The sequence below is a fragment of the Pseudomassariella vexata genome, assembly GCF_002105095.1.
Source record: "Pseudomassariella vexata strain CBS 129021 chromosome Unknown BCR38scaffold_9, whole genome shotgun sequence".
Taxonomy (NCBI): domain Eukaryota; kingdom Fungi; phylum Ascomycota; class Sordariomycetes; order Amphisphaeriales; family Pseudomassariaceae; genus Pseudomassariella; species Pseudomassariella vexata.
In genome coordinates this window covers 571,853-595,734 of record NW_024467964.1, presented here as the reverse complement: position 1 = coordinate 595,734, position 23,882 = coordinate 571,853, and the positions used below count along the sequence as shown (strand labels likewise).

General features: G+C 51.7%; 7 protein-coding genes across 7 annotated transcripts; 3 read left to right on the top strand and 4 right to left on the bottom strand.

The window, feature by feature from the left end:
• The first annotated feature begins 3,839 nt into the window (after nucleotides 1–3,839).
• On the top strand, nucleotides 3,840–4,927 carry BCR38DRAFT_394941 (putative cytosine deaminase). Its single transcript, XM_040857624.1, has 5 exons — nucleotides 3,840–3,968; nucleotides 4,025–4,111; nucleotides 4,178–4,271; nucleotides 4,326–4,497; nucleotides 4,548–4,927. Exons 1-5 carry the CDS (start codon nucleotides 3,897–3,899, stop codon nucleotides 4,609–4,611), a joined length of 489 nt encoding a protein of 162 aa, XP_040714042.1. The 5' UTR covers nucleotides 3,840–3,896; the 3' UTR covers nucleotides 4,612–4,927.
• Nucleotides 4,928–6,073: 1,146 nt separating this feature from the next.
• BCR38DRAFT_234926 (uncharacterized protein) lies at nucleotides 6,074–8,898 on the bottom strand. The gene is made up of 5 exons (XM_040854347.1): nucleotides 8,785–8,898; nucleotides 8,553–8,623; nucleotides 8,188–8,419; nucleotides 6,533–8,112; nucleotides 6,074–6,471 (listed from the first exon to the last, which is right to left on the bottom strand). The coding sequence occupies exons 1-5, from the start codon at nucleotides 8,787–8,789 to the stop codon at nucleotides 6,251–6,253; spliced, it is 2,109 nt and encodes a 702-aa protein (XP_040714041.1). The 5' UTR covers nucleotides 8,790–8,898; the 3' UTR covers nucleotides 6,074–6,250.
• BCR38DRAFT_235036 (uncharacterized protein) lies at nucleotides 8,743–9,857 on the top strand. Its single transcript, XM_040854348.1, has one exon. It carries the CDS (start codon nucleotides 9,009–9,011, stop codon nucleotides 9,723–9,725), a length of 717 nt encoding a protein of 238 aa, XP_040714040.1. The 5' UTR covers nucleotides 8,743–9,008; the 3' UTR covers nucleotides 9,726–9,857.
• A 1,297-nt stretch (nucleotides 9,858–11,154) lies between these two features.
• Nucleotides 11,155–12,519, bottom strand: BCR38DRAFT_458782 (26S protease subunit rpt4; the record flags this gene model as incomplete). The annotated part of the gene is made up of 4 exons (XM_040862210.1): nucleotides 11,155–11,275; nucleotides 11,342–11,798; nucleotides 11,861–12,247; nucleotides 12,309–12,519. 4 exons carry the CDS (start codon nucleotides 12,517–12,519, stop codon nucleotides 11,155–11,157), a joined length of 1,176 nt encoding a protein of 391 aa, XP_040714039.1.
• Nucleotides 12,520–12,733: 214 nt separating this feature from the next.
• BCR38DRAFT_437811 (HCNGP-like protein-domain-containing protein) lies at nucleotides 12,734–14,359 on the top strand. The gene is made up of 3 exons (XM_040860544.1): nucleotides 12,734–13,037; nucleotides 13,118–13,166; nucleotides 13,217–14,359. The coding sequence occupies exons 1-3, from the start codon at nucleotides 12,840–12,842 to the stop codon at nucleotides 13,876–13,878; spliced, it is 909 nt and encodes a 302-aa protein (XP_040714038.1). The 5' UTR covers nucleotides 12,734–12,839; the 3' UTR covers nucleotides 13,879–14,359.
• Nucleotides 14,360–14,982: 623 nt separating this feature from the next.
• BCR38DRAFT_410641 (20S proteasome subunit) lies at nucleotides 14,983–15,915 on the bottom strand (the record flags this gene model as incomplete). Its single annotated transcript, XM_040858487.1, has 3 exons — nucleotides 14,983–15,590; nucleotides 15,673–15,820; nucleotides 15,886–15,915. The coding sequence occupies 3 exons, from the start codon at nucleotides 15,913–15,915 to the stop codon at nucleotides 14,983–14,985; spliced, it is 786 nt and encodes a 261-aa protein (XP_040714037.1).
• A 1,013-nt stretch (nucleotides 15,916–16,928) lies between these two features.
• BCR38DRAFT_303681 (cortical protein KAR9-domain-containing protein) lies at nucleotides 16,929–19,838 on the bottom strand (the record flags this gene model as incomplete). Its single annotated transcript, XM_040854586.1, has 1 exon — nucleotides 16,929–19,838. A coding segment is annotated over one exon (2,910 nt), but the record flags the coding sequence as incomplete, so codon positions are not given.
• Between the last annotated feature and the right edge of the window lie 4,044 nt (nucleotides 19,839–23,882).

Genomic DNA, 23,882 nt, shown 5'->3' with positions numbered 1-23,882 from the left:
TGTGGGCGTTTAGAGGCGCCGCATCCAACAATTTGACGATGCAAGCCGCCGCAAAGCTACGACGTGATACTGGGGGAGAAAGCCGGAGATAGAAATCCATAGGACTTCCGGTCTGCATGTAAATTGAGTAGACGTGCTGCTCTGATAACCTAGACGCAGGTGAAAGTGCAAGTGCTGGTAGCCGTGGGTTCCATGTGAGCGTTTCGCTGGTGCTCTGGTGCTGGTCGTACCACAGTGCAGAACCAGGATGGTTGAAAGCTTGTTGGAATACTGGCACGACCAACTTCGGATGCCGTGGGGGGCTAGAAAATAAAAGAAATGGGAAGGGACGAGCGTGAGGCGTGGGATTGTGCCGGATTCTCGAGAGAAAAGCGTGAAATGTCCCCTAATATCACAAAATGTAAGGTAGATACTGGGGTCGATTAAGTTGCAAGAAAGGAAAGATTCCAGAGGGACGGACGAGACGCGGGAGTGGAACGGAAGGAGAGAGAGGGAGGGAGGAAGAGGTGGTGCGTGTGCGGTCTAGAGCCCGAGGACTGAGGCGGGAGCCATCAAATCAACGGCATGGGAGATGTCAAGGTCAAGGTCAAGGTCAGTCATAAAGGTCGACATGAATGTGGTAAGGTCTGGGTAGGCAGGCTTGCAAGCTTGCACCAGCACCAGCCAGACGGACGGCTTTGCTGCTTTGTTGCTGCTTTGCTAGAGCCACGGAGCCATATGGAGCCTAGGCAAAGCAGAGCGCAAGGTGCGATGCAGGTCTGCCCGTACCGGCGATTTAGCTCCACAAAGAAGACGATGTGGATTGGGGAAGGGGTTCTGCTCGTCTAAAAGACAAAGTAGCGATACAAAACTAGGCCCTGCAGATCGATATGTTCCCGCATCAATGCCACAAGAGTCTGCGCCTGGGCGTGTAGCCGGTACTAACGCGGGCGTGGAGGTCTGGCCCCCTGTCGTTGCCAAACCGTCCTCTTTTGACTTCACCTCATGGATCCCCCAGGGCTCATCACAGCCAGATCCACCTCATGTCGTCCTCCGACGCTTCGACGGTCTATCCAGAATGCCTTCTTGAGATGCGTCCACGAGCAAGTCTTTGCCTTGAAGCTACTCGTCCATTTGCATCGTCGTCAATGAGAGCACTAGGTCGGCAGGAAGGCGACGCGCCCGGTCAAATTGCCACCTATATTGAGCATCCCCGCTGAACTATCCAGGTGGTCACCATTTGTTCTCGCACGAGAAGGCGTGATGGGAAACTCGGTATTTTGATCTCAAGGAGTCGCTTGATGAAATCCTTGGAAATATTCCCAACCTTTTTCTTCGTCTTCGTTGCGGTCAAGTTGAAAAGTGGTTGGTGTGTGGCAGCAGTCAAGATCACAGATCGACGTTGATATCGCACTTGAGCGCCAACACACACACACACACACATACACACACAAATAACACACTTCAGATCGCCGCACCTTTCCGTCTCATACCAATCCAATTTATCGATATAACGCATCGCAGCAAACAGAAGCAGAGCGATCTCGCAATTACTGCACTACAGAGTGATTTGATGATGGATTGTTGGTGGTGCCAAACGTTACAATACCGGAAGCATGCCAAGATCGCCGCTACCAAGTACTTAAGTACCTACATTAGATATATTGCAGCATGCTTCAGTCAAACCCCCACATGTTAACGTGTAGCCCGACTTCACGCTCAATCATCGACCAATTGCCAATATCTAATGGCAGAGACCAGCAACCAAAGCCTTCTGAACTTAACTGATTCAAGCTGTTCTCTGGCAGGGCTATCCCAAGTGCTCACAATCTCACAATCTGGATCTTAAGTACTGGGTGCGTTGGGCAAGATTTCCTCCTCGCCGCCGGGCTGGTGCATCGTCATCTTCTCTCTACCCTTTGTGAACAAGTTACGACAGGCGAGGATTTCGGTAATCATCAAAGGTCCCCAAACGTTTGAGACACGGTGGAAGAAACCGAAACGGTATTAGTCCCCACCTCTCGTGCCTAGGCAGGAGGTCACACAGAAACATTTCAACAGGGATCAAGAATCCATCATCGCGGACCATTCAGCAGATTGGCAGCCGACACCACCATTTTGATCTACTTTCAGGCTACATGAATCGAGTTGCCGTGGGGTCACTGGCATGCCAAAGCAACAGAAGCTCTACGCAATCATTGCGCCTAGCCAATGCCGGCAAGGCTCTCAAGTTGATGGCCAAAGGATGCGCTGTGCCATCATCACACTCGTCAAGGTATCGATCACTTCGACTAGCTTCAAAAAAAAACCCACCGGTGATACCCATCCAACCGTAAGGTAGCCATTTGCACAGTCCAATTGAACTTGGTGATTTCTTCCTTGAGATTCTAGGGTGCCATGCGACGCTGGGGTTTGTCAGAAAAGAGGTGAGCGGTGCTTGTGCCAAGAAAACTTGCATACAGGGATCGTTGTCACTAGTCATGCTGAACGTCGATATTCCCATTTCAACCAGTCTAACAATATGAATATGCCGCCCTTCGCACTCTGAGGAAGAACGGGTCGCCGCAATAGCTTATACCCGAGGAAAGTTGCTCCAAGAGAACTGTGCACGCACAGCGCTAAGTCCGAAACATTGATTAACGTTATTCCAATCGTGCTCACATGGACTTCGAGCTTTTGTCTACGTAGTCCAGTATCCCAGGCTCTGGAAAACAAGCGGTCTCCTATATTCATCTTGAGTCGCCGGTAGCCCTTTTGGAGCGCTTGGTGCGTATTGAAATTACGTTGGGTGGCTGACAACTTCAACCTTGTTCGTCCAGCTGTTCCCCCACTGACCAAATAGCATTGGATCAGGCTGCGCACACATTTGTTCTTCACGACAGCGACTCCGAGCGTCTGTAGTTCCTCTAGATGGAACATGGACACACGTCTATAAATTACAAGGTGAAGCTGTATTTGCCCAAGCCGACAACTGAGAGAATTCCCGAGTTTGACCGAATAGCCTACTGCCTGACGTTGACCAAGCGGTGGGCCGCATGGGCATTGGCTCGGGAATTTGGCTGGTGTTTACCGAGAAAATTGTGCACGACCCATCACCCATCATGCAAGCACTTCATCTTACCAGATCGCGGGGTCCCAGACACGTGCTTTCGCGTCCCTCGGATGCGGGAAGTCGCGTTGCCCGATGGCTCTTATCTTCGCGCTTCGGGTTTGCCTTGTCCTTTTGCCACCCTCCTTCGCACGAATTGAGTATCAAGCATTCCTTGATTCGCTATACCGACATATTGATCTGGCCATAATGTGTCTGAGGATGTGTTTTCTTTTCAACATAAGCACCGCGACGCTAGAATCGCCACTCAGGAGTAACCGTAACAAGAGACGTCGAAATTGAGTCGATGGAATCTAGGTATTACTGGGAATTGGGATAATATCAAACCGGGATGGTAGTACACAATTGCAGAGTGAAATTGCTGTTATCCACAAATTGGAACATCATGACTGTTATTCTAGGCCCTTAGGCGAGCAGTGGATTCGAAAAGCCAAACTCATGGCTACATAGCCGCACTGAGGTACAGTGCATGTGGATCGCACTACGGATGTTACCAAGAGGAGGTGGAATGCTTCACTACAGATAGTCTGGTAGTGTAATGGCATGGAGCGGCGGGGTCCCCGACCGATGTATCCGTGAAGTCAAGTTGTCGCAAGAGCTTGGGTATGGCTAATCAACCTAATAAACCAAGCAAAGTAGTTGCAAGATGTTGAAAGGCTGGTTGGATTGTCAATTATCGCTGTTATGGTGCAAGAGATAACTCGGTGGAGCCGGAATCGGCCGCCATCTGATAAAATTGAGCACTGTTTGACATTGCGAACACTACAGCTACAGATATTTGGAGATAAACTCCGGAACCAAGAAAAAAATGAACGATTCCAAGGGTCTCGCTATAGCTTTTGAGGAGGCAAAGCTCTCCTATCAGGAGGGAGGAATTCCTGTTAGCCACTCGATCAATCTGAAATGCGAGAGATACGCTGCTAACTCGCCACCAAGATCGGGGCCGCCCTGATCGCCAGTGACGGAACGGTGCTCGGTCGAGGACATAACATGCGAATCCAGAATGGAAATCCTATACTTCATGTAAGCGTCAAATCGTATCAATACATGCAGAGTGAGCTGTTTGCTAAGCGGATGTTCGTCATCCAGGGCGAGACATCCACCCTTCAGAACGCAGGCCGTCTGCCGGCGACTTCTTATAAAGGGAGTACTATGTACACCACTCTGTCTCCTTGTGATATGTGTAAGTCTGTCATAAATCTCCCTTTACCAGCTCCTTCATGGCTAACAAGTCCAGGTACCGGAGCGTGTCTCCTCTACGGTATCTCGCGTGTTGTCATCGGGGAGAACAAAACGTTCCTCGGCGGCGAGGCGTATCTTAAGCAGCGGGGAGTCGAGGTGCTCATCGCGGACGATACTGAGTGTCGCGAATTGATGGAGAAATTCATCGCGGAGAAGCCGGAGGTTTGGTATGTTTGCTTCCCTGAGAACACAAGCATGGGGGTACTAACGAGGTTAGGAATGAGGATATTGGGGTCGAAAAGAGGGTATACTCGAAAGAGGGAGCTCAGACTCTCTTGTAAATGCTCAGTGACAATGAAATGCCAAGGCTACTACTTGAGGAACCCTGGTTTTCTCGCCATCAAAGACAAACGATATATTGACAATTCTCGAACCTTGGGCTCCGATGTAATGTTCGAATAGCCTAAGTGGTGGTTTCATGCTGTCACAAGTAAAGAAACGAAATTGAACGCTCCCTTTTCCAGAAACTCTCACACTATGGGCGATGTGCTTAAGTGATAAGCAGCGTTAGACTCGAAGGGGGTCTTCAAATTCGCAAGTCGGTTGCATTACACTCTTTTAAAGGCAGTCTTGCTCCTGCCTCTATATTAACTGTTCAAACCGATGCCAGCAGTTTGTGATAACCCTCTCCTGATCTTACAGCGACTAGTCGCATATAAACCCCTGAGTCATTCTTGACCAAGGCCAGTCATTGAGTGAGTGCTGTGGGATTGAGCGCCATATGTGTGCCTGAGGTGGTGCCTAAGGCAGTGAAATCGCTTGTGTAGATAAAAAGGTCGGCACCTGCCTACCTACCTTAGATGTAACTTCTTACAGAGGACTCCGAGCAGTCAATACACACATCACACTGCGCATCGAGCATCGTAACCAATACAGGATCTGTACAGAGTCATCATCTGAGGGTTGAATCCCTCAAGTGCTTGATTAAACAGAAAACGGATTCCCCGGAACTGGTAGTGTTTACCACCTTGCACGATAAGGACAAGGTGAATAGAACAATCGCAAACATGAGGGGCTAGCCCACGCATAAAGAAAAAAGCGAACATCATACTTGCCAACAATGCCGTATACTTCACGCAAATAGGTGAATGGACTCAGAACACTACGGGATACCGTCGTCCGACTCTCATAATGATCTATCAACCTCCCTCATCGTGTCTATGTTTTCTTAGGGGCCCGCAAGTAAGAGTCTATGACCTTTCCTCCATGGAAACCCCCGAAAAAGGAAACTCTACTTATATCATATTTCTGGAGCCTGGTCACTGACGTCTATCTACACTGAACGTGCGTAGCCAGGCAATTAAACATCTTGGTAATAATCGCTTGGCAACCCGCCAAATAAGGTTGAAGACGAAAGCTCGGCGTTGTTCGAATGGGACTAGCATACTCGAACTGGAGAGTCTATCACAACCCTCCATCGTCACGGGGCAAATGCCGAGTAGGTGTAAGCATATTAAATCACGCATCGTCTAAATATGAAAGAAAAGACCTGGCCCTTGCCATTTTACATCACAAATCCAGACAAGCACTACAGCGACAAGCTATATTATATGTCAAATGCGCATAGATTTCCTATGAGACCATGTACCAATCGTGTGTGTGACCGACCTAGTTAGCAGGAAAATGTGGATTTTACTCCCCTAAGTCATGGAATTACAAAAAGTCCACGCCGCTCAAAGATCAACGGTGAAGCAGCGTACTCTACCTGACATGCGTACACCACGCCAGAAAATGACTTCTTTGCTGACCAATCCATCATCACCATTTCCCGTACCAATTACACGAGACACTGGAATATATGTGGTGATGGGGCCAGGCATGCGCTTCCCAATCCCAATCAGCCGGCCGTTATACCCTTTTCAGTCCAACTCCATTTATTCATGTTGCGAGACCATCGTCTATTCATACAAAGACGTCACTTTATTCAACCGTCACCGACTTGGCCAGGTTTCGGGGGAAGTCAACGTTGAGACCCTCCATGACAGCAAGCCAGTAGGCGATCAGCTGCAGCGGAATGACATTCAGGAGACCTTGCAGACAATCGACCGTCTTAGGAACTTCGATCTTCTGGGCCTCGCTGGCTGCAAACTCCTCGTCACTGGGATTGCAGATGACGATGGGCTTTCCACCACGGGCAGCAACTGTAGGTGGGTTAGCAAAGCGAACGGGTGATAGGGAAAATAGTCATGTTGCTGTACGTACCTTGCTGGTAGGCGTTGAGCGACTTCTTGAAGAGGTTGTCACGGGTCAAAATCATGATGATGGGCAAGTTCTCATCAACAAGAGCCAACACACCATGCTTCAGCTCACCAGACATGACAGCCTCGCAATGAAGATAGGATATTTCCTTGATTTTGAGAGCACCCTCAAGCGCAGTAGAGAACTGGCTGCCACGACCCAAAAGCAAGAGAGACTTCTGGTTCTTGAAAGTGTTCCTGCACAGCTCCTTGATAGTTTGGTCAAGCTCCAAAATCTGCTTGATCTGGGCTGAGATGTTGGCAAGGCCTTCGACGATTTCACGACGCCTTTGGACCTTGGACGCTCGGTCTTCACTAAGCGACAAAGCGAACATGACCATGGCAATGAACTGGGAGGTATAGGCCTTGGTGGAGGCGACACCGATTTCGGGGCCGGCGTTGACGTGGACGCCGCAGTGGGTAAGCAAAGAGATGGAAGAACCGACGACGTTGACAATGCCAACGGTCAAAGCACCACGCTCCAAGCAGTATCGCAGTGCCATGAGGGAGTCGGCTGTCTCACCAGACTGGGAAACGAAGACACACGTGTCGTCGCGGAAAACAGGTGCTTCTCTGTCCAGGAAATCCGAGGCCAACTCAACAGCAATAGGGATCTCGGCAAGCTCCTCGAAGATACCACGAACAGCCATGCAGGAGTGATAACTAGTTCCGCAGGCAATGAAGATGATGCGTCGGCATCTGCGGATGGTTGCAATGTAGGATCGAAGACCACCCAGGGTGACGGTGTGGTTCTCAGCGTCGAGACGACCTCGCATGGTGTTGACGACGGACTCGGGTTGTTCGAAAATCTCCTTCTGCATGAAGTGGTCGAACTTACCCTTCATGATCTCCTGGAGTTCAAGCTCAAGGGTCTGGATGGTTCGGACATTGGAGCTGCCGTCGGCTTTCTTGAGGCGATGGATGTTGAGGGAGCCTTCGTGAATGTGGGCAATGTCGTCGTCCTCCAGGTACATAACCTTCTTGGTATGCTCAACAATCGCCGAGGGGTCCGAGGAGAGGAAGAACTCGGCGGGCATGGGCATGCCATCGTCGGTCATGAAAGCGCGGGATTGCGAGCGGTGGAGGAGCGATTTGTCGGGAGCACCAAGGAGGGTATTGTTGGGGGCCAACAGGCCGCCCGAGTCCTTCTTCAGGGCGGCATTCTGGGCCGCGGTCTCAGCAGGCAGGGCACCGTTCTCTTCGGAGTATTCAACATCGACAAAGTCTACCTTCATGCGTCTCTGCGTCTTGACACCAATGACAAGGGGCGAACCCTTGCGAGCAGCGACGACCTCATGGGGGTAGTGAATCGACTTGATGAGCAGACCGTAGGCACCCTCGAGCTCGTTGATGACGGCCTTGGCGAGGTCGACGAAGCCAATGCTAGGGTATTGGTCGTAGAGGTACTTGGCAAGCTTCGCGATGCATTCGGTGTCGGTCTCGGTCTCGAACTTGAAGCCCTTGGCTGTGAGCAGCGTCTTCAGCTCCTTGTAGTTGGTGATGATGCCGTTGTGGACGACGGAGAACTCCCAGTTGGGGTCCGAACTGGATCGCAATGTATGATTAGATCAAAGAGGCCTCATAAGCGCTGCGTGTACAGCACGAAGGGGTAGCATTTACCGGTGGGGATGGCAGTTCAGCCGCGAGGGCGGGCCGTGTGTGGCCCAGCGCGTATGGGCAATACCGGCATGTGAGTCGAAGACTTTTGAGAAATCTGGCTTGGACTCCTCGATGAGACCCTTGAGCTTAGCCACCTTGCCCACCTCCTTGAAGGCGAAGACCGTGTTCTTTTTGTCGCCATCGACAGCTAGACCGGCCGAGTCGTATCCGCGGTACTCGAGGCGGGAGAGGCCTGCCAAACATCGGACGAGTCAGCTTCTGGTTCAATTCCATCCCATGGAAGGATAGTTCAATGCTGCTTGCTCGGCCGCCCAACTTCTGATGGTTTTGAAATCGTATAGAGTGGGCAACGGTTTCCTACTCACCATTTACGAGCGTGTCGAGAATGTATCTGCGGTCCTTCTCCACCAGGTAGTTGATGTATCCGAAAATGCCACTGCAAGAAACAATCAAGTCAGTATCGTGAGATCCCAATTGTGTCGTCTTCGGGGCTTCTTTGTCCTGCTGTCACCGCCAGAGGTTCAGGGATTTGTTGCGAACGCATTGTCTTGCTGGCCCCCAAAACAATGGCGGTGGAGGGGCAGTTCTCTGACGTACCACATGGTTGCGTTTGTTGTGCTGGGGTTCAATGCGTACGTAACTCTCGAGTACGACAGGCAATGCAACTCTCTTTCCAATTCGCTTGCTAGCAAAAGCAGGGTATCAAGAGAAACGAAAAGCCGGGACGGAGAGAGAGATGAGAACTGAGTTTCCCAGATGAGGGAGCGACGGGCTTATGGCTTTTAAATGGCTTTCAGATCCAGCTAGAGAACCTGGCATGTATGGCGGGGAGCGTGTTTCTTTTGACCGTAACGAGACCAGTGAGGCTTTGTACCCCCCTGCACCTGCACTATGGTACTTGCCCACTTGGCTGGCTCTTCGTCTTTTCGTCATTTCGTCTTTGCGTCTTGTCGCTCGTGTCTTGGCTGGCCAAGCCGTTGGTGTCCTTCGTGAAGTCTTTCTTTTGGCATGACAAGCTCCTGGCCTCCAGTTACGCCCATCATCGGGATTACTTCTTTGAAGTTGTGGTGGTTTGTTGGCAGGTTATCAATGTTATCCACAGTCTAATTGTCTTGCTCGTAAGGGTACTTTGTACGATCTCGCCATATTCCTCAACTTTCCATGGCCAATTCCTCCATTTCTCATTTCTATGCTGCTTCTGTCTTGAGTATCTTGCGTTGCCAGCAGTGCATTTGATCGGCGCTTTGCAATACATCCCAAACCGCCTCCAGGTTTGGAAGGTTTACCCTTTCTTTCAGCTCAAAGTGCATCCCGCAAAAGTTGGGTGCCACGGCCAACTAGCGCTAGACGTCCCATTGGTGACTACACGGGGTTTATGGCTTGCTTGCATTGGTGTACTTTTTTCCCGGCTTGCTGAAACAGAATTGATGAACTGGGGTTGCTGGGCTGTTGCTTGCGGGCTCGTAGCGCTGCCGAGCTCTAGAAGCCAGATGCATGGCATCAGATATTGTGGATCGCCCCTTCCGTCCATCATCTGAAGAACAAAGGCGACCTAACAACAACGCCCAAGCCGGTCAATCAACTCTCAACGGCCGCCTGTCAAATTCCTTAAGTCGGATCTCAATTCCCATTGCTTTCCTCGGAAGGATTGATCCTTCCGAAAGAATGAATGCTGAGCTGACAAGACTGGCCAGCCCGTTGTCAGATTTTGGGGAATAGGCTATCCTAGGCCTCAGTCCTATCACGGGACAGCGTCAAGTTGCTGGTCAAACTTACATCAATGGCTCCAGAGCCGTTTGGCGTTAGTCACCATCACAAGGGGTTTGCCGATCACAAGCGCCATCTTGTTTGCGTGTGGGCACAGATCTCCCTTTCCTTTGGTCTACCGGCGTTGAATTAAGGCCTTCAAGTCGCTTCTCCTCATCACGACATGGCCGTGGCGTCCAGTCCGTCATACAAGCCCTGCTTCTTTTTTTTGCTGCAGTGACACAAACTGTTGCAACAAGAAATTCCTGATCGTCATTGCGGTTGCATCCCCTCCCCCAATTCATGCGACACCGTATTGACATCAGTGCAAAAGGTCGTGTTGAGTTCGTGCCTTGCTCTAGCACCCTCCCCAAGAGTGGGGTTCAAGTCCCATGTACAGCCTCAATTAAAGGGGCAAGGTTGAGCCGGCCATTGATCTACATTGCTAAGAATAGCCAGCATAGCATAGCACCCTGCATACGTTTACTACATACAATACGGTATCTTCTCTGATGTCAGACGAGCAGGGATCATACTTGCAATGTCGCCCATTCAATCTTCCATCACGAACAGCATTTTGCCGGTGGCCTCAACTTCAAGTTCCGGAAACAGCAACGCCATTTTTATTGTGGGTGACATAATCCCTGCTAGTCGAATCGAAGCTGCGTATATTTCACCTGTACGCATTTCTCATCACATGAAGTACGTCTTGAAAGCTGAGCTGCTGCGTGTGCTCTTCGTGCGGCTAAGTCCGAGGTATCAGGCTGATAGGAACGACGGTGGCTTTCTACTTTAATCCATAGTGTAGAAATAATTGCCTAGCCAGCCTTACCGCTCCCGGGTGCTACATACCAACGTGAGACTACTGGATATTAATGCTGGTAGGTTCAGTCGTGGATACCATCTGTCGGCTGAGGTCAACCCGTCAAGCAAACCGACTTACTAGCCGATACGGCGACGAGGCAGCCACGCAGAGGCAAAATCGCAGCTGGCCTCTTCCAGGGGTAGAAGCAGCTGTTGCGTTGGCTATTGCGAATATTGGAAAGCAATGTGGGCAAGGCTGAAGCTTCATTGGTGCCTCTTAGGTTTACATATAGAATTACATCCGAGGTTTGGTGATCGGTTTGGTGATATCTTCTCACCCAGCTCTATGCCTCATTGTCTAATGCCATTTCACGCTAGAACCCCCCTAGAACCGTCACCAAGCCAACTTTGAGTTGATTACAACTTCTGGTATTCAAGTTTGCCCTCCAACTTCTTCGACTCGGCCAGCTTCCGGACGGCCTTGTTGAAATCATCTTGACTGATGGCGTCGCGGTAATCCTTGATGGCAAACAATCCTCTGCGTGGCAAATGTAATTAGTATCAAACAACAAGTGATCATTTGCGGCGTTAGCGCAGCACTTACGCTTCTGTAACGACGTTTCGCAGATCGGCACCGTTCAACCCATCGCTCATTTTGACCACGCTCTCAAAGTCGATATCGCCATCGGTAACGACTCCGGACGCGTGGATCTTCAGAATTTCTAGTCTGCCCACCTCATTCGGTAACGGAATCTCCAGCTTACGGTCCAATCGTCCGGCACGCAGCAGAGCCGGGTCGAGGGTGTCGGGTCTGTTGGTTGCCATGATGATCTTCGTCTTGCCCAGGTAGTCAAAACCGTCCAGTTGATTCAACAACTCCATAAGTGTCCGCTGAATCTCTCGATCGGCGCTAGTTCCCTCGGAGAATCGTCGTCCGCCGATGGCATCGATCTCGTCCATGAAAATAATGCAGGGTTCGTGTTCTTTCGCGTAGCCAAACATCTCGCGGATCAGTCTGGCAGATTCGCCGATGTACTTGTCCACAATTGCCGAGGAAACAACTGTAGTTTAAATTTAGTTAGCGACGCACACTCGTCGTAGTGCCCATTGCAGGTGTCCATACCTTTCAAGAAGTTCGTCTCCAGGCTGCTGGCAACGGCACGCGCAAGAAGCGTCTTCCCCGTTCCCGGCGGTCCATACAGCAAGACACCCTTTGGCGGCTTGATGCCTACTCTCAAGAACAGCTCGGGGTTCTTCAAGGGCAGCTCGATGACCTCACGCAGTTCACGGATCTGGTCATTCAGACCGCCAATACCCGCAAAGCTGACTTGTCCCGGGTCTTCCAGCGACATGTTGTAGACGAGGGGATCGACTTCTCGCGGCAGCATTCGCATGATGGTGAGTGTGGTCATATCTAATGCCACTCGCGTACCCTGCTTCAGTTTCGCCTTGTCGACCTTCGATCTGCATCCAACGACATATCGGGGACCTGAAGAGGCCTTGACGATAACTGTAGAGGGGAAGAGTAAGCCAAGAGTTGTTATCATGTTGAAATTTGGCGCCAGACTCACATCTCTCATCATCCAACTGCTTGAGCACCTCGCCTATTATTTGGCCGACGCTTTGCAGCGCCTTGATGTTATCCTCGGTCTGGTCAAAGTCCTTCGCCAATCCCTTAATCTCTAAGCGCAGTGCCTTCAGCTTCGCCTCCCATTCTCGCGACTCGATGAGCTTGGTCCGGAGGGCTTGGAGCGCGTGGTCCCGCTCTTGATCCGACGCCATGATGTGTGTGAGGGTGGAAGGTGAAGGGAGAAGGTGGGGCGCGTATCCGAAGTCGAATCGCGATAACAAATTCTATGTCTCGGAGAGAAAAATACGTCTGGTTGTTGATGGGAATTGTGGTTGGATTGTCCCAAAGGTCGCTGTACGTTGTTGATACCAGTGCTTGTTCAGACGTGAGGCTGCTGATGATGAAGCTCACCCGTTGCCTGCGCTGGCCTTGCGTGCAGGGACCACACCCTTGTACGAATTCCTACTAGTGCCCTCACTGTACCGACTTCAGCACCTGCCCTCATTAAGCTCACAACAAGCATCAGTATGAAATGAACTTCGAGGTTTCTAACTTGTTAAATCCATCAAGACATATTACAAGAATTCTACTGTCGTGTTTTCATCTGCTCAATTTCTCAGATTCATGTGAAAATCTTGATCTGTTCACAGTGCTCTCCCAAATGGCTCTGGTTGGTTACGAGAGCAGTGACGAGGAGGAAGTTGCACAGCAGCCCGTGGCGGACGTAAAGGTATGAAGCTTTCCTTACATTACCTACAAGGTATACCCGAAACAGACGGACAGCGGGCGGCACTGATTTGAAGAGACCAGTCTGTCCCAAAGAATCAGGAAGTTACGGTTGAGGCAATTGGATATCAAAGTCAGTTCTCCCCCGAACCTATTTGACGGACTTCATCTCATCACATGCAGGTATCAGCTCAGAGAAAAGGGCTTCTCTTCCTCAGCAGCAGCCTGAGAAAGCAGAAGTCATTGGACCGATGTTGCCACCACAAAATGCCAGCAATCCCACCTTCCCACCCCTAGAGGATGCACCAATGGAAGACGACCTCCCCATCCCTTCTCTCGGCTCACCCTACACAGCAAACCGGGCTCTACTGCGTGATCTCACCCTCCCACAGCTACCCAACATGGACATCCCGCCATCTCCCCCTGGTTCTCCCATCCCAGGCACGAACAAGAAGTTCGAGCAGTTTCTGGAGCTGAAGAAGAAAGGCGTGCACTTCAACTCCAAGATTGCGCAATCCTCGGCGCTGAAGAACCCGGGGCTGATGGACAAGCTTATGGAGTTCGTCGAGCTGGACCCGAGGGATCAGTACAGGACGACGCTGGGCACGGACTTGTGGGATCCGGCTGTTGGTTTCGCGAGGCATGCGTATAAAGAGCAGCTGAGGCTGAGCCAGACGGAGATTGGGAAGGCTAGAGTGCGGGTGCAGGGGGCGCCGGTGGAGTTCGTGCCGGCTTCTGAGGGCAGTCGGGATAATACGCCCGGCGTATCCAAGCCAGTCTCTGTTTGCGGGACACCGACAGCAGCAGCAGGTCCAGGGAAGAGGAAGACGAGATTTGAAAGCTGAGCTGGTGGCAATTTCCGTCAAACGAGCAAGTATGTGGAGTTCTGAGGTGTTGCGGTTCTCCACTTGGACATCGGGGGCTCTTACACGAGTTGTGAGGCGAGATGGATAGACATGTACGTGTACGATTTACAGTCGGCAAAAAAGGATGATACCCACTGGCGGACGCAGCTATCTCCCCTTGATCTTTGGTAATGCTTGAAGAGGTGTTATATTGCGGTCTTGGCTTTGGTAATACCATGACAGTCATCCAGGAATGGGCTGACACGTAGAATGGAAATATCCGGCGTCTAGCTACCTCGATCAGCAACCCTTCATGCAGAGCATGGCACTACGAAAATATGGATTGGTGTGGAACGATGAATAAAACTGGTCACCACCCCACTAACCATCCCTCCCCTTACCGTCTTGTACAAGGACCGACGACGTTTGTAGGGCACAGTAAACATGTCCCGGCTCTGTTTCTGCCTCGTTTGTCATAATCACGAAGTAATCATATAGTCCTGGCCTTACCTTCGTACCCCCTGGAAATGCATACTTCGCTCGGCCATCTATAACATGAGCCGCTCCAGTGCTCTTACTCTTTAGGTATGGGTCTGATGGTCTGCCTGGAATGAATAACTCGGTTCGAGGTGAAGTCGTTATTTACCTACGGAGAAGGCATGGCTAGAATATTTCGGTTCTATGTATGTGATGATGTCTGGAGGAACATTGGCCGGTCGAGGTTTGATGGTATTCCAAACTGAATCTAGACATTGACTGTCATGTTGGTATACTGAGATGAGGAGCAGAGACACAAATTATGCACAACTAGAAGAGATAGGAGTCACGACGAAAACCACGTCCCGGCCTAAGCCGTAGTCCTTATCAAACGCGACGTTTTTCGTTCTATTGTTACAAGTTGTGTTTGGTCTACTCTGCTCTGCTCGTCCACAATCAAGAGGGTTTTGTAGGATGAAAGTTCACATGTCTAGATAGCTCGGCCACTTGTGTGAGTAAGTAAGTTGAACAAACTCGCTCCTACAAGCTCGTGTTCATTGTCAGGTGCTCTGAGATCCCCTATGGATTCATGAGCCATCAGAAGCAACGCATTCCACCCACGACCCTCTACACAGTCTGCGTTCCGTACCCCTTGATCCGATCAGCAAAAGCCCAGCTCTGCTTCTCGAGCTTCTCATTCTCTTTGAGTTCAACCCCCTCCTTCGTAACCACCGCAATCGAGTACTCATCCATACTACGCGCATCGCGGTAGAACAGGACCTTCATACACTCCTTGATAATATCCACCGCCTCCTCCTTAGTCAACTTTGCCGCGCTCTCCTCATCCGGCGCATACCGGCGCATGATAGGCTGAGCAAGAACCGAGCCGAAACCTGTAGCCAAACTAGGTGATGTGAAGGTGGTGCCGAGCAGGTCGGCAGCAGCGAGGAACGGCTTGTCGTCCTCGTCAAGACCGGCGACCAGCAAGTGGTTCCACAGCGGGTCGAACTTGGAGCGCCGGTGGTAGAGCAACTTCGACAGGTACTTGTGCAGGTTGCGGCCGTTAAGCGTGTGACCCGCCTCCGACGTGTAGGCTTCGTCGATGGCGAGCTCGTTCAGGTGGCGGTCGAGGTATTGCATGTCCGAGACGTCGCCGCCGAAGCCAACCACGGAGGTGCCGGCGAAGGTGCGCAGACGCTTGACGTTGGTGAAGCGGGCGAGGGAGCCGTAGGATGCTGAAATTGACACATGAGGTTAGTGAATTTGAAATTCTTGGGAACAGCAGGGCAGCAGTGTAGCAAGAGAGGAACTGCGTACCCAGGTTATCGGCCGCAATCACGACGCCGTCCTTGAACTTGATGGCTACTACGGACGTTCCCGTGACGATGGGCTGCTGCGTGTGTTGGTTTGGGCCGTTGTTCTGCATGTATGAAGCATCGTAGGCGCCGTAGACGTCGTCTCTGGGCTGTCATGATGAAGTCAGTTTTCCAATGTGGTTGTTTAGCTTGGGCGACATCGACGAGAGCTTACACGGCCCCATTGTTGCGGTCGGTGATCCATGATGATCTATGAAGAAAGACGACGGGTCTAGTACGGGAATTGTGGTTCTTGGTGGTTCTTGGAGTATAGCGGGCTCTGCGGAACAAAGTGGCGGGTGTTGAGACGTCGTTCCAGGCAAGAAAGGCTGAGATGGTTGTTGAAGCTTCCAATAGCTCCTGCTTCGTCACGGTTGGTCTGCCTTACGCTGGCGGAGCTCGGACTAGATCCAGTTGACATTGGGGCAAACAGTGTATTACTACAGTGTTACTCGACAGTTGACACGGTACCGAAGGATACACCAACTAGTGGCAGGACACTAGCAGCTTTGAAGATATATTGGGAGTATATTTCACCAGCACAACATTTCGTGAGAAAGTTCTGATGTATGCTTTCGTATTGGTTCTCTCGCCTGGTATGTCGCTCACTGTCGCCATCGCCTGCTGAAGGAAGGTAGAACGATGACCTCACCTCACTCCTATCAATACACTAAACCGCTAAATACAATTGCTGCGCAGCCACTTCAAACCTGTGTGCCTGCTCTAGGCCTTAAAGGCACTCATGCCCTTCCGCCCACCCGTTTTCACATCCCATGTGCATCCCTCGTTGCAAGCTGCCTGCTTGCTACTAAATCAACTCAGAGGTATCAAAATGTATGTCAGACACCCGGCTGACATGTGCCGCTTTAAAAAGAACCAAGAAAAAAACTGTTACCCTCAAAACGCCTTGTCCTGGGTTCCGTATGCCTGCCCCAAAAAGAGCGAACGCGAGGGACCGATTAGGTCTAAAGAACAATGCAACTAGTCGAGCTACCCATAATCTAGCTTGTGATGACTTCCCCGAATCCGTCTCGAATATCGTTCAACTATCCATAAACACTACTAATGATTTGAGGGTGGGTACTGGTCGCGGCTTAGGGGACAGTGCCCGCCTTCGAGGCTCGTCGAGCGCACATTATGGAAACGTGTTGAGCGACAGCTGAACCCACCAGTGTTCACTGTGGAATCGTGAAGGCGGGTGGGAATGCTTCAGAAATGCCACCGTTGCTTATTTTCCTTTGGCTTACTATCAGTGCCACTGGTAGAGGTACTTTTACGCATCGCGAAACGCGCACCCGCAACTGCCTGCGGACTCGCACGGCCCGTGGTGTTTTCCTTCTTCCCTGCTTTCGGCTGAGGAAGCTGACTAATTCGTCTGGACGGAGCCATCGAACTTGCTGACCGTTGCCTACTGTCAGCTGGCTGAAGGTTCGGTCTCGGGGACTGGAGCGAGGATCGCCGATTGCTGAGCGCAGATATGGAAGCCTGCGTCGCAAGTCGCGGCCTCAGGAGCGATTGCTGCGCTTGGAGTGCGGGAGCGGGAGAGGCGCCCATGCCCATGCGATCGCGAAACGCCATGCGAGATGCGCTGGCTCTAGAAGGTGTGTCCACGGGCATTGGCGATGCAGAGCCCGCCCGACCAAGCGGACTTCGTAGGGTGGGTATCTTAGAATCTCTAGAAGTCGGCGTAAGCGCCGAGACGGAGCGGATGGGCGTCGGGCTTCTCTTCGCATAGGGACTGGGCGTGGTGAGGGTGAGAGGCTTGAAATTGTGCCCCAAATCCGAGTCTTTTGTGTTCACTGAAGCATTCCATCGCGGCCTGTTGTCCGCCATGCTCGACGTGGCGCGCGGAAGTTGGTTGTCCATGGGAGTCGACGAGCCACTCCGAGGAGGCGGCGTGATTCGGTTGGATGAAGTCGAAAAGGTGGAAAACCGAGACCCTAAGGGTTTCCTCGTAATCTGCGGTGGTGGTGCTAGTCCGCATCGCCGCGTCGAGGCAGGTTTTGGAAGCTGGCTGCCCATACTCGAAGATCGGCTCTTATTCTTCCTAGCTCCCGATGAGGTTATTGAATCGAAGCCCAAGCTGGCCATATAGACTGATGAAGGCGGCGAGCTTCCAGGCGTCTCAGCACCGCTGCCAACAGTAGACCGGTCGTTGGACAGCAGACTCGAAATCGAGTCTCTGAGCGCCTGCCCCCGTCTGTCTGTGTGAACATCCTCTAATGTGGCATCCAATTCTCGCATCTGATTCCTGATATCCTCCCATTTGGATCGCATTTCCGCGTGTAGCCGCAAGATTTCGCCATTGACAGTGAGCCGCTCCTTGACGCCTCTGTCGATTATGGAGAGGACTCGCTCAATCGCTGGTCCGTAGTGCGTCTTCTTTGCCTCGTAGCTTTCGATCTTCTTGCTGGCGACGGCTGGGTTGGTTAGATGCATCCCCGTGTCTATTGCCTCCCGCAGCTTCCCTATGCTCCTCTCCACGGATTCGTACATCTTTTGGGCCTGTCGTCCCGCCCCGCGAAATACCAAGACCCACTTGTCCTCGCCCAACTCTTTCCGCAACGATTCCGCGTCCTTCTCCAATTTCTTATAGCCTTCCTCCAGTGATACTCTTCTCTCCTCAAGCTCCTCGCATGCGGTTGGGAAGGCTTTCTGCGCTCTCGCCTCGAAGACAGATAGTCTCATGGGCAGAAAATCTAGTGAAGCCCGAAGTGGTTGCATCCGCGCAAACAGGGCAAGCAAACTCGAGTCATCTTGACTTAAATTAGGCGCGGCAGGAGAAGCAGGACTCATGGGAAAGGCTGCTAAGCTGAGTCGGTTGCTTCGGGCTACAGCGGGCGGCGTTTCCTCGACAATAGTCTCCAGATCACCAATATCCACTCCGTCTCCGTTTCCCACCGCCATGAGTGACTTGTGCCGGCGCTCCTCCATCTCAAAGACTAGTCGACTAAGCTCGTCCATCTCGTTTTGAATATCGCCCAGGACCATGTTCCACAACTCCTCCCATTCCATCGCCGTCTCGATTTGACCCTTGGCGGTGTTCAACGTAAATCGGATCTTGGCCCATTCTTCCAAGATGGCCTCCATCTGTGTGACAGCCCTCTGAAGATCCTCGCCAGACACACAGCCAATATCATTCCGGTTCTGCAGCTCTTCGATGGCGCTAACGTATACGTTGATGAGCTCCTCGAACCTGGTGATGGCGTTTTCGACTTCCTCATAGCCTTCTCTTCCACCGGCGGCAGCCCATTCGACGTCATCCTCGCTGTCGAGACCTCCAATGACCTCGGAAGCCTTATTAATCCACATTCGTATCTGTTCGGCGGCATTGATCAGGGCTTTGGCGGCGGATTGTGCTGTAGGTATCGCCGAGACTTTACTGGACAGCGACTCGGCATCCGGCAGCTGCAGCGATGTCAACTGGGCGAGCTGATTGGCAAAGGAGAGTCGAGAGATGGTATAGATGGAGCCTGGCCGCTGGAGGCCTAGCGGGTCAAAGTAGGATGTCGCCCCAGGGTTGAATTCGGCGGAAGCAGTGCCGCCGGGGGGGGTATCTTTCGGTAATGGTGGCGGAGGCACCTGGCTCTCTTGTTCCTGGACAAAGAGATCTCTCGCAAGGTGTCCCCGCCGCGTATCTGCCAGAGCCTTGGTGCCATTTCCGTTGGTGTGGTCGGGCAACCGGTACTTGTTCGTGTCCATATCCAAAGGCGGCACAGCCAAGATCTCGGGTAGCAGGGGTGGCTTGGGCGTCGTCGACGACTGCTCTTGTTTGTCGTCGTTGTCATCGGCCGGCTCGCTCCGACGAATCAGGCTGCTGCGACTTGATTTACTTCTTAGCAGCTGGCCCAAAGGTGCGCTGGCACCTTTCCACGGGCGGCCGCGCCGTTCAACTGCGATGCCGGCGGAGCTGTTAGCTTGATGTTGTTGGTCGAGTAGTCGCAGCTGGTCTTCGGGCAGCCGGCCGATGTGGTCGTAGGGGGCGGACGAAGGTTGAGGAGGCGACGGCCCTCTTGTTGCTCCACCGAAACCGAGCGCTTTGAGACGCTGTGCCAAGCCAGGCGAAGGTTTGCGCGGGCGGTGATGGGGATTGGGCGAGGCAGGTGGCAATGACGAATTGCTGGCGGGTGCGCTCAGGTTGTTTTGGAGTGTGTGTCGCTGGGATTCGAGAGACCCGAGCTGTACAAGATCGGGTGGGATCTCAGAAAACGTTAGGATGGTCGGCGGCGGATGCGGATCAGCATTTTGTTGACGGTCGTGGTCGTCGTGGTGACCTGTCAATCCAGGCTCTTCGTTATTCCCATCAGAGTCCGACGAGCAATGATGATGTTGATGATGATGATGATGATGATGATGAGGGTGATGGAGGTGAGCTGTGCCGCCTGCAGCTGTGAATTCGACTGAGGGTGACCCGGTCATTTACCTTGCTTGTACCGTCGGGCGATCTGAACGCCAGTAGTTAGCAGCTATATAATTAGCCGTTTTTCGCTGTTTCGAACGCCCTGCCCTGTTCCTTGGGCCGTTGAGGGGTGTGGTGTCGTCTGCCTGCAAGGCGCAGGTCAACCGGCTCCTGGGCTCCTGTTTTCCTCTGTGCTCCAGTGGACGAGCTGGCAAAGTGGCACGCTGGCAAGGTGGGCCGCCTAGTTTGGCGCGTCTTTCTGCACTGGCAGTGGGGAAGTGGATGGTTCGTTGGCCGCAGATGCAGTGGCGATTGGCCTGGATTATGGTGCCTAAGCGGAAGCAGGGAGCACTGTTGACGGGATGATGCTGTATGGCCGGGCGAACTGTGCGGCCGTTGATCGAGTTACAATTGTTTACGAACCCATTGGAGCGTCCTTTCTTTTGACGTAATGCCGTCGTTCGCCTGGGGTCCGCAGAGAGCGGCTTTGGTGATTGTCGGCTCCTTGTGTTTTGGTACCGCGTTTTGGATGCACCAAACTGTAAGGAGGTTGGACTATTGTTTGTCGTCGTGTCGAACATCGATTTTCCTTCGTTCCTGGCCAGTTGAGGTTGCAAGGGTACGGACCACCCGCGTCGTTGGACAATTGGATCCCGCGGTACCGGGATGACTTGTACTTCGTATGCCTGTGTTACGTCGGAGAGGCGCGTTCTTAGAAATTCCCAGGAGAGTCTGGATCGATGCCCGACGAAGGTTGAATGGGTTAGAAATCCGGAGAAAAGAGCTCATTGGCGGTCGCGAAGTCCTGTACCGGTCCGATGTCCACTGCCACTTCCCTCTAAGTCGAGTCAGATTTGAATTATGGTTTTCATTGGCGAAAGAAGTATCAAAAGGAGAAGTTAAGTGGTCACGTTGGTCAGACACAAATGTCAAGATGAATCCGCAGGCGTCAGAGAATAATATGACCTCACGAGCTGTCCGACCAAGGTAGCAATCATCCAACCAGACTAGTAGGCCATCCCAGCACATTGATTGATTGAAGCCATCCAAATTACCTCGATGTTTGCCGCTTCCCAGCACTTATGACTTTGAGTAGGACCTAATAGCAGCGGTCCTAAACGGTCGCTCGGAGAACACCCTTGACCGTGAATGGAGTAGGTTATCTCACTTTGATGGGGATGTGATTCATCGATCGTGGCTGCTACCTAAGTAATGTGGTCAAGGCTGGCTCAATCCATCGGACCAGCCACCTGGTAAAAGCCGAAGTAATATACGTGAAAGCACGTCAACCTCGCCCAAATCCATATTCTCTACTAGAACTGTTTCTGCATCGAGACTGGAAACACGTTTGTTTGGCGATCTAGATTAAGGTTCTACGACGGGTACCACAAAACAGAAGCCGAAGGGTGCGGGAGTTCTGGAACCGAGGAAGAATCAAACTAGAGGATTCAGAATGTGACGCTGGGAAAGTCAGACCAAAGCTGGCAGACCCATCCGACATACTACGGAGTGCAGGTTGTCCAGATCATTTAATAGCAAATTAGTGTGGAATAAATGCTTAAGTGTTTGTGCGATATAGAGTAACTAAGGCCCAGTTATAGTATTTGTCCTAAACGAAAGGGGCAACTAATTGTACACTGCTCGGAAGTAATGACTGAGAGCATACCTCAACGCACGAAACACCGAGCCTACTCTTTACGTCATTTGCATCTACGGAACAGGTCATCTCGGGGCTTCCCACTTCACACTACGTATACGTTGAAGGCAATTAGCTCGAGAATGGCTAAGTAAGTGGTTGAGCTGAGCACTGTCGACTTTCACCTGACAGATGGAACCTGGGAATTACAATCTGCAGGCAACACCCTGCATTGTACCTGCATTTCATTCGAGCAAGACAATAGTCGTCATGTGATAATGCATATCGCCGTACCGGTCATCCCTGGTGCGGGATAAGATCATACATAAGTACACGCTTCGCAAAGCATGCAAGCTGGCGCCCCCACGCATATCTGATCCGCGGATGTACCTCGACTGCCACCATGGCATGCCACCAGCAGCTAGAATATCATCAGAGATGAAGCGCGAGGGCTGCCAATGTTCAGTCTTTGGGAACCCTGGTAACGCACTATCTGGCAGACTTGCTGGTCATGTTAACTAGGAAACATCTCGCTTATCTGAATAGTGCGTGCCTTGGTCGGAGCTTGCAGCCAGCAGTGTCCGTTCATCTCGACAACACCGAGGATAATGCAGAGCATACTTGGAATCCTATATAATCGTAATTTTACGACATTTGACATATATTTGCGATCCTAGGCGTCAATAATGCGGATACTAGTTGAGATCCTCGGGCTACGTAGTTTCGTACAATGATGTTGAGGCCGTACAACTATGATAGGACAGTCAACTACTAATTTCCCACATTCTTAGGTACGCATCCTAGCATGCTTCCTGTAATAACAGAACATCATGTGGTTGAGTTGGCAAGGTGGTCAGCCCATTTGCTAGATCAAAGTTGAGAATGACGACTGTAGAAATATGAAGGTGTGACGGAAGCGAGCCCTCCGAGTGAATGATCAGCATTTACGCATTGGCCGTTCTTCTTCGTACAGTATGCCGACCTTGCCGTTCTTCCCTGGCTTCTGCCGGAACCTTCGCAGATACATAATCCGTTACGGAACCCGGAGTGGAATATCAAATTTGTGAAGTTGTTACCACGTTGACGTCGTGGCCTTGTAATCACCGACCAACGTTGCACTGGCAGGTCCACGAGTCTGGTCGCGTACTCCACACTTAGGCAGACCCACCCAAGCTATTTAGGCACTAACCAGTAAGCAGGGGTATGGATCCTTGAAAGGGCCTGACATGCAACACGTGCAACGGTGCACACCATAGACATGTGAAGATTCAATAGCGTATCTATGACTGGTTGCGAGATTGCGAATAAATACTTGCCTCGGCGCCGTCCCCACGCCGGGACGTCGCTGTGATTAACTGGTGGGCGGTGGTGGAAAGCAATTATGTGGATTGATCTCGAGTTCATTGCATGCCGGACCGTCGGGCGTTGCCGAAGGTGACGCTAATTGGAATACCATCAAATCTCCAGGTTGCCGGATGGTGGCCCAAACACTTCAAAGCATTGATTCGTTTCGAATGTACCTTCTCGACTTCTCGTTGGATACTCCAGCTTCTGATGTTTACGGCTTCTTTTTCTTTGAGCTCGTCGACGTGCCGATCAAATCGGAAATCGCCAGCATGGGCTTTGGGTGCTAGAAGAGGACGGGCTGGCGAAACATCCGAACAACAGTCGGATTGATCGTGATATCGGCCCTCAAAGTGGTCGGATAATCAATCCCACTGAAGTACTTTCACAACGTGTTTCGACCCCACACATTGAGCATACCACGTTGGAGCACTTGCCAACCCCTGACCGCAGTCGTGTCAGTCTTTTTGTTCGCATCATTGACAAAGTCGCTCTTGTTTGACCCGTTCCAGCTCTCCGTTCTGCGCCCTGTCCTGGACAAAACACTCTCGCTTCTCCATTCAGTATCCAGCGCCCAGGAGCCGATGCCAGAACGCCCACGTTGCTGAGCAATTAAGATTCGGCCCAACGCCCCGCATCGCATTCTTCTTGTAAATACTCCTGGCCTTCGTCGTGCCAATTCTTCATTTCCCGTCTACCGCGACCTGATCGATCTACACACTTTAATCCACCAACTGTTGTCCTCCCGCATAAAATTTCCTTTGATCCGACGTTTTTGATTCTTCTATCGGCC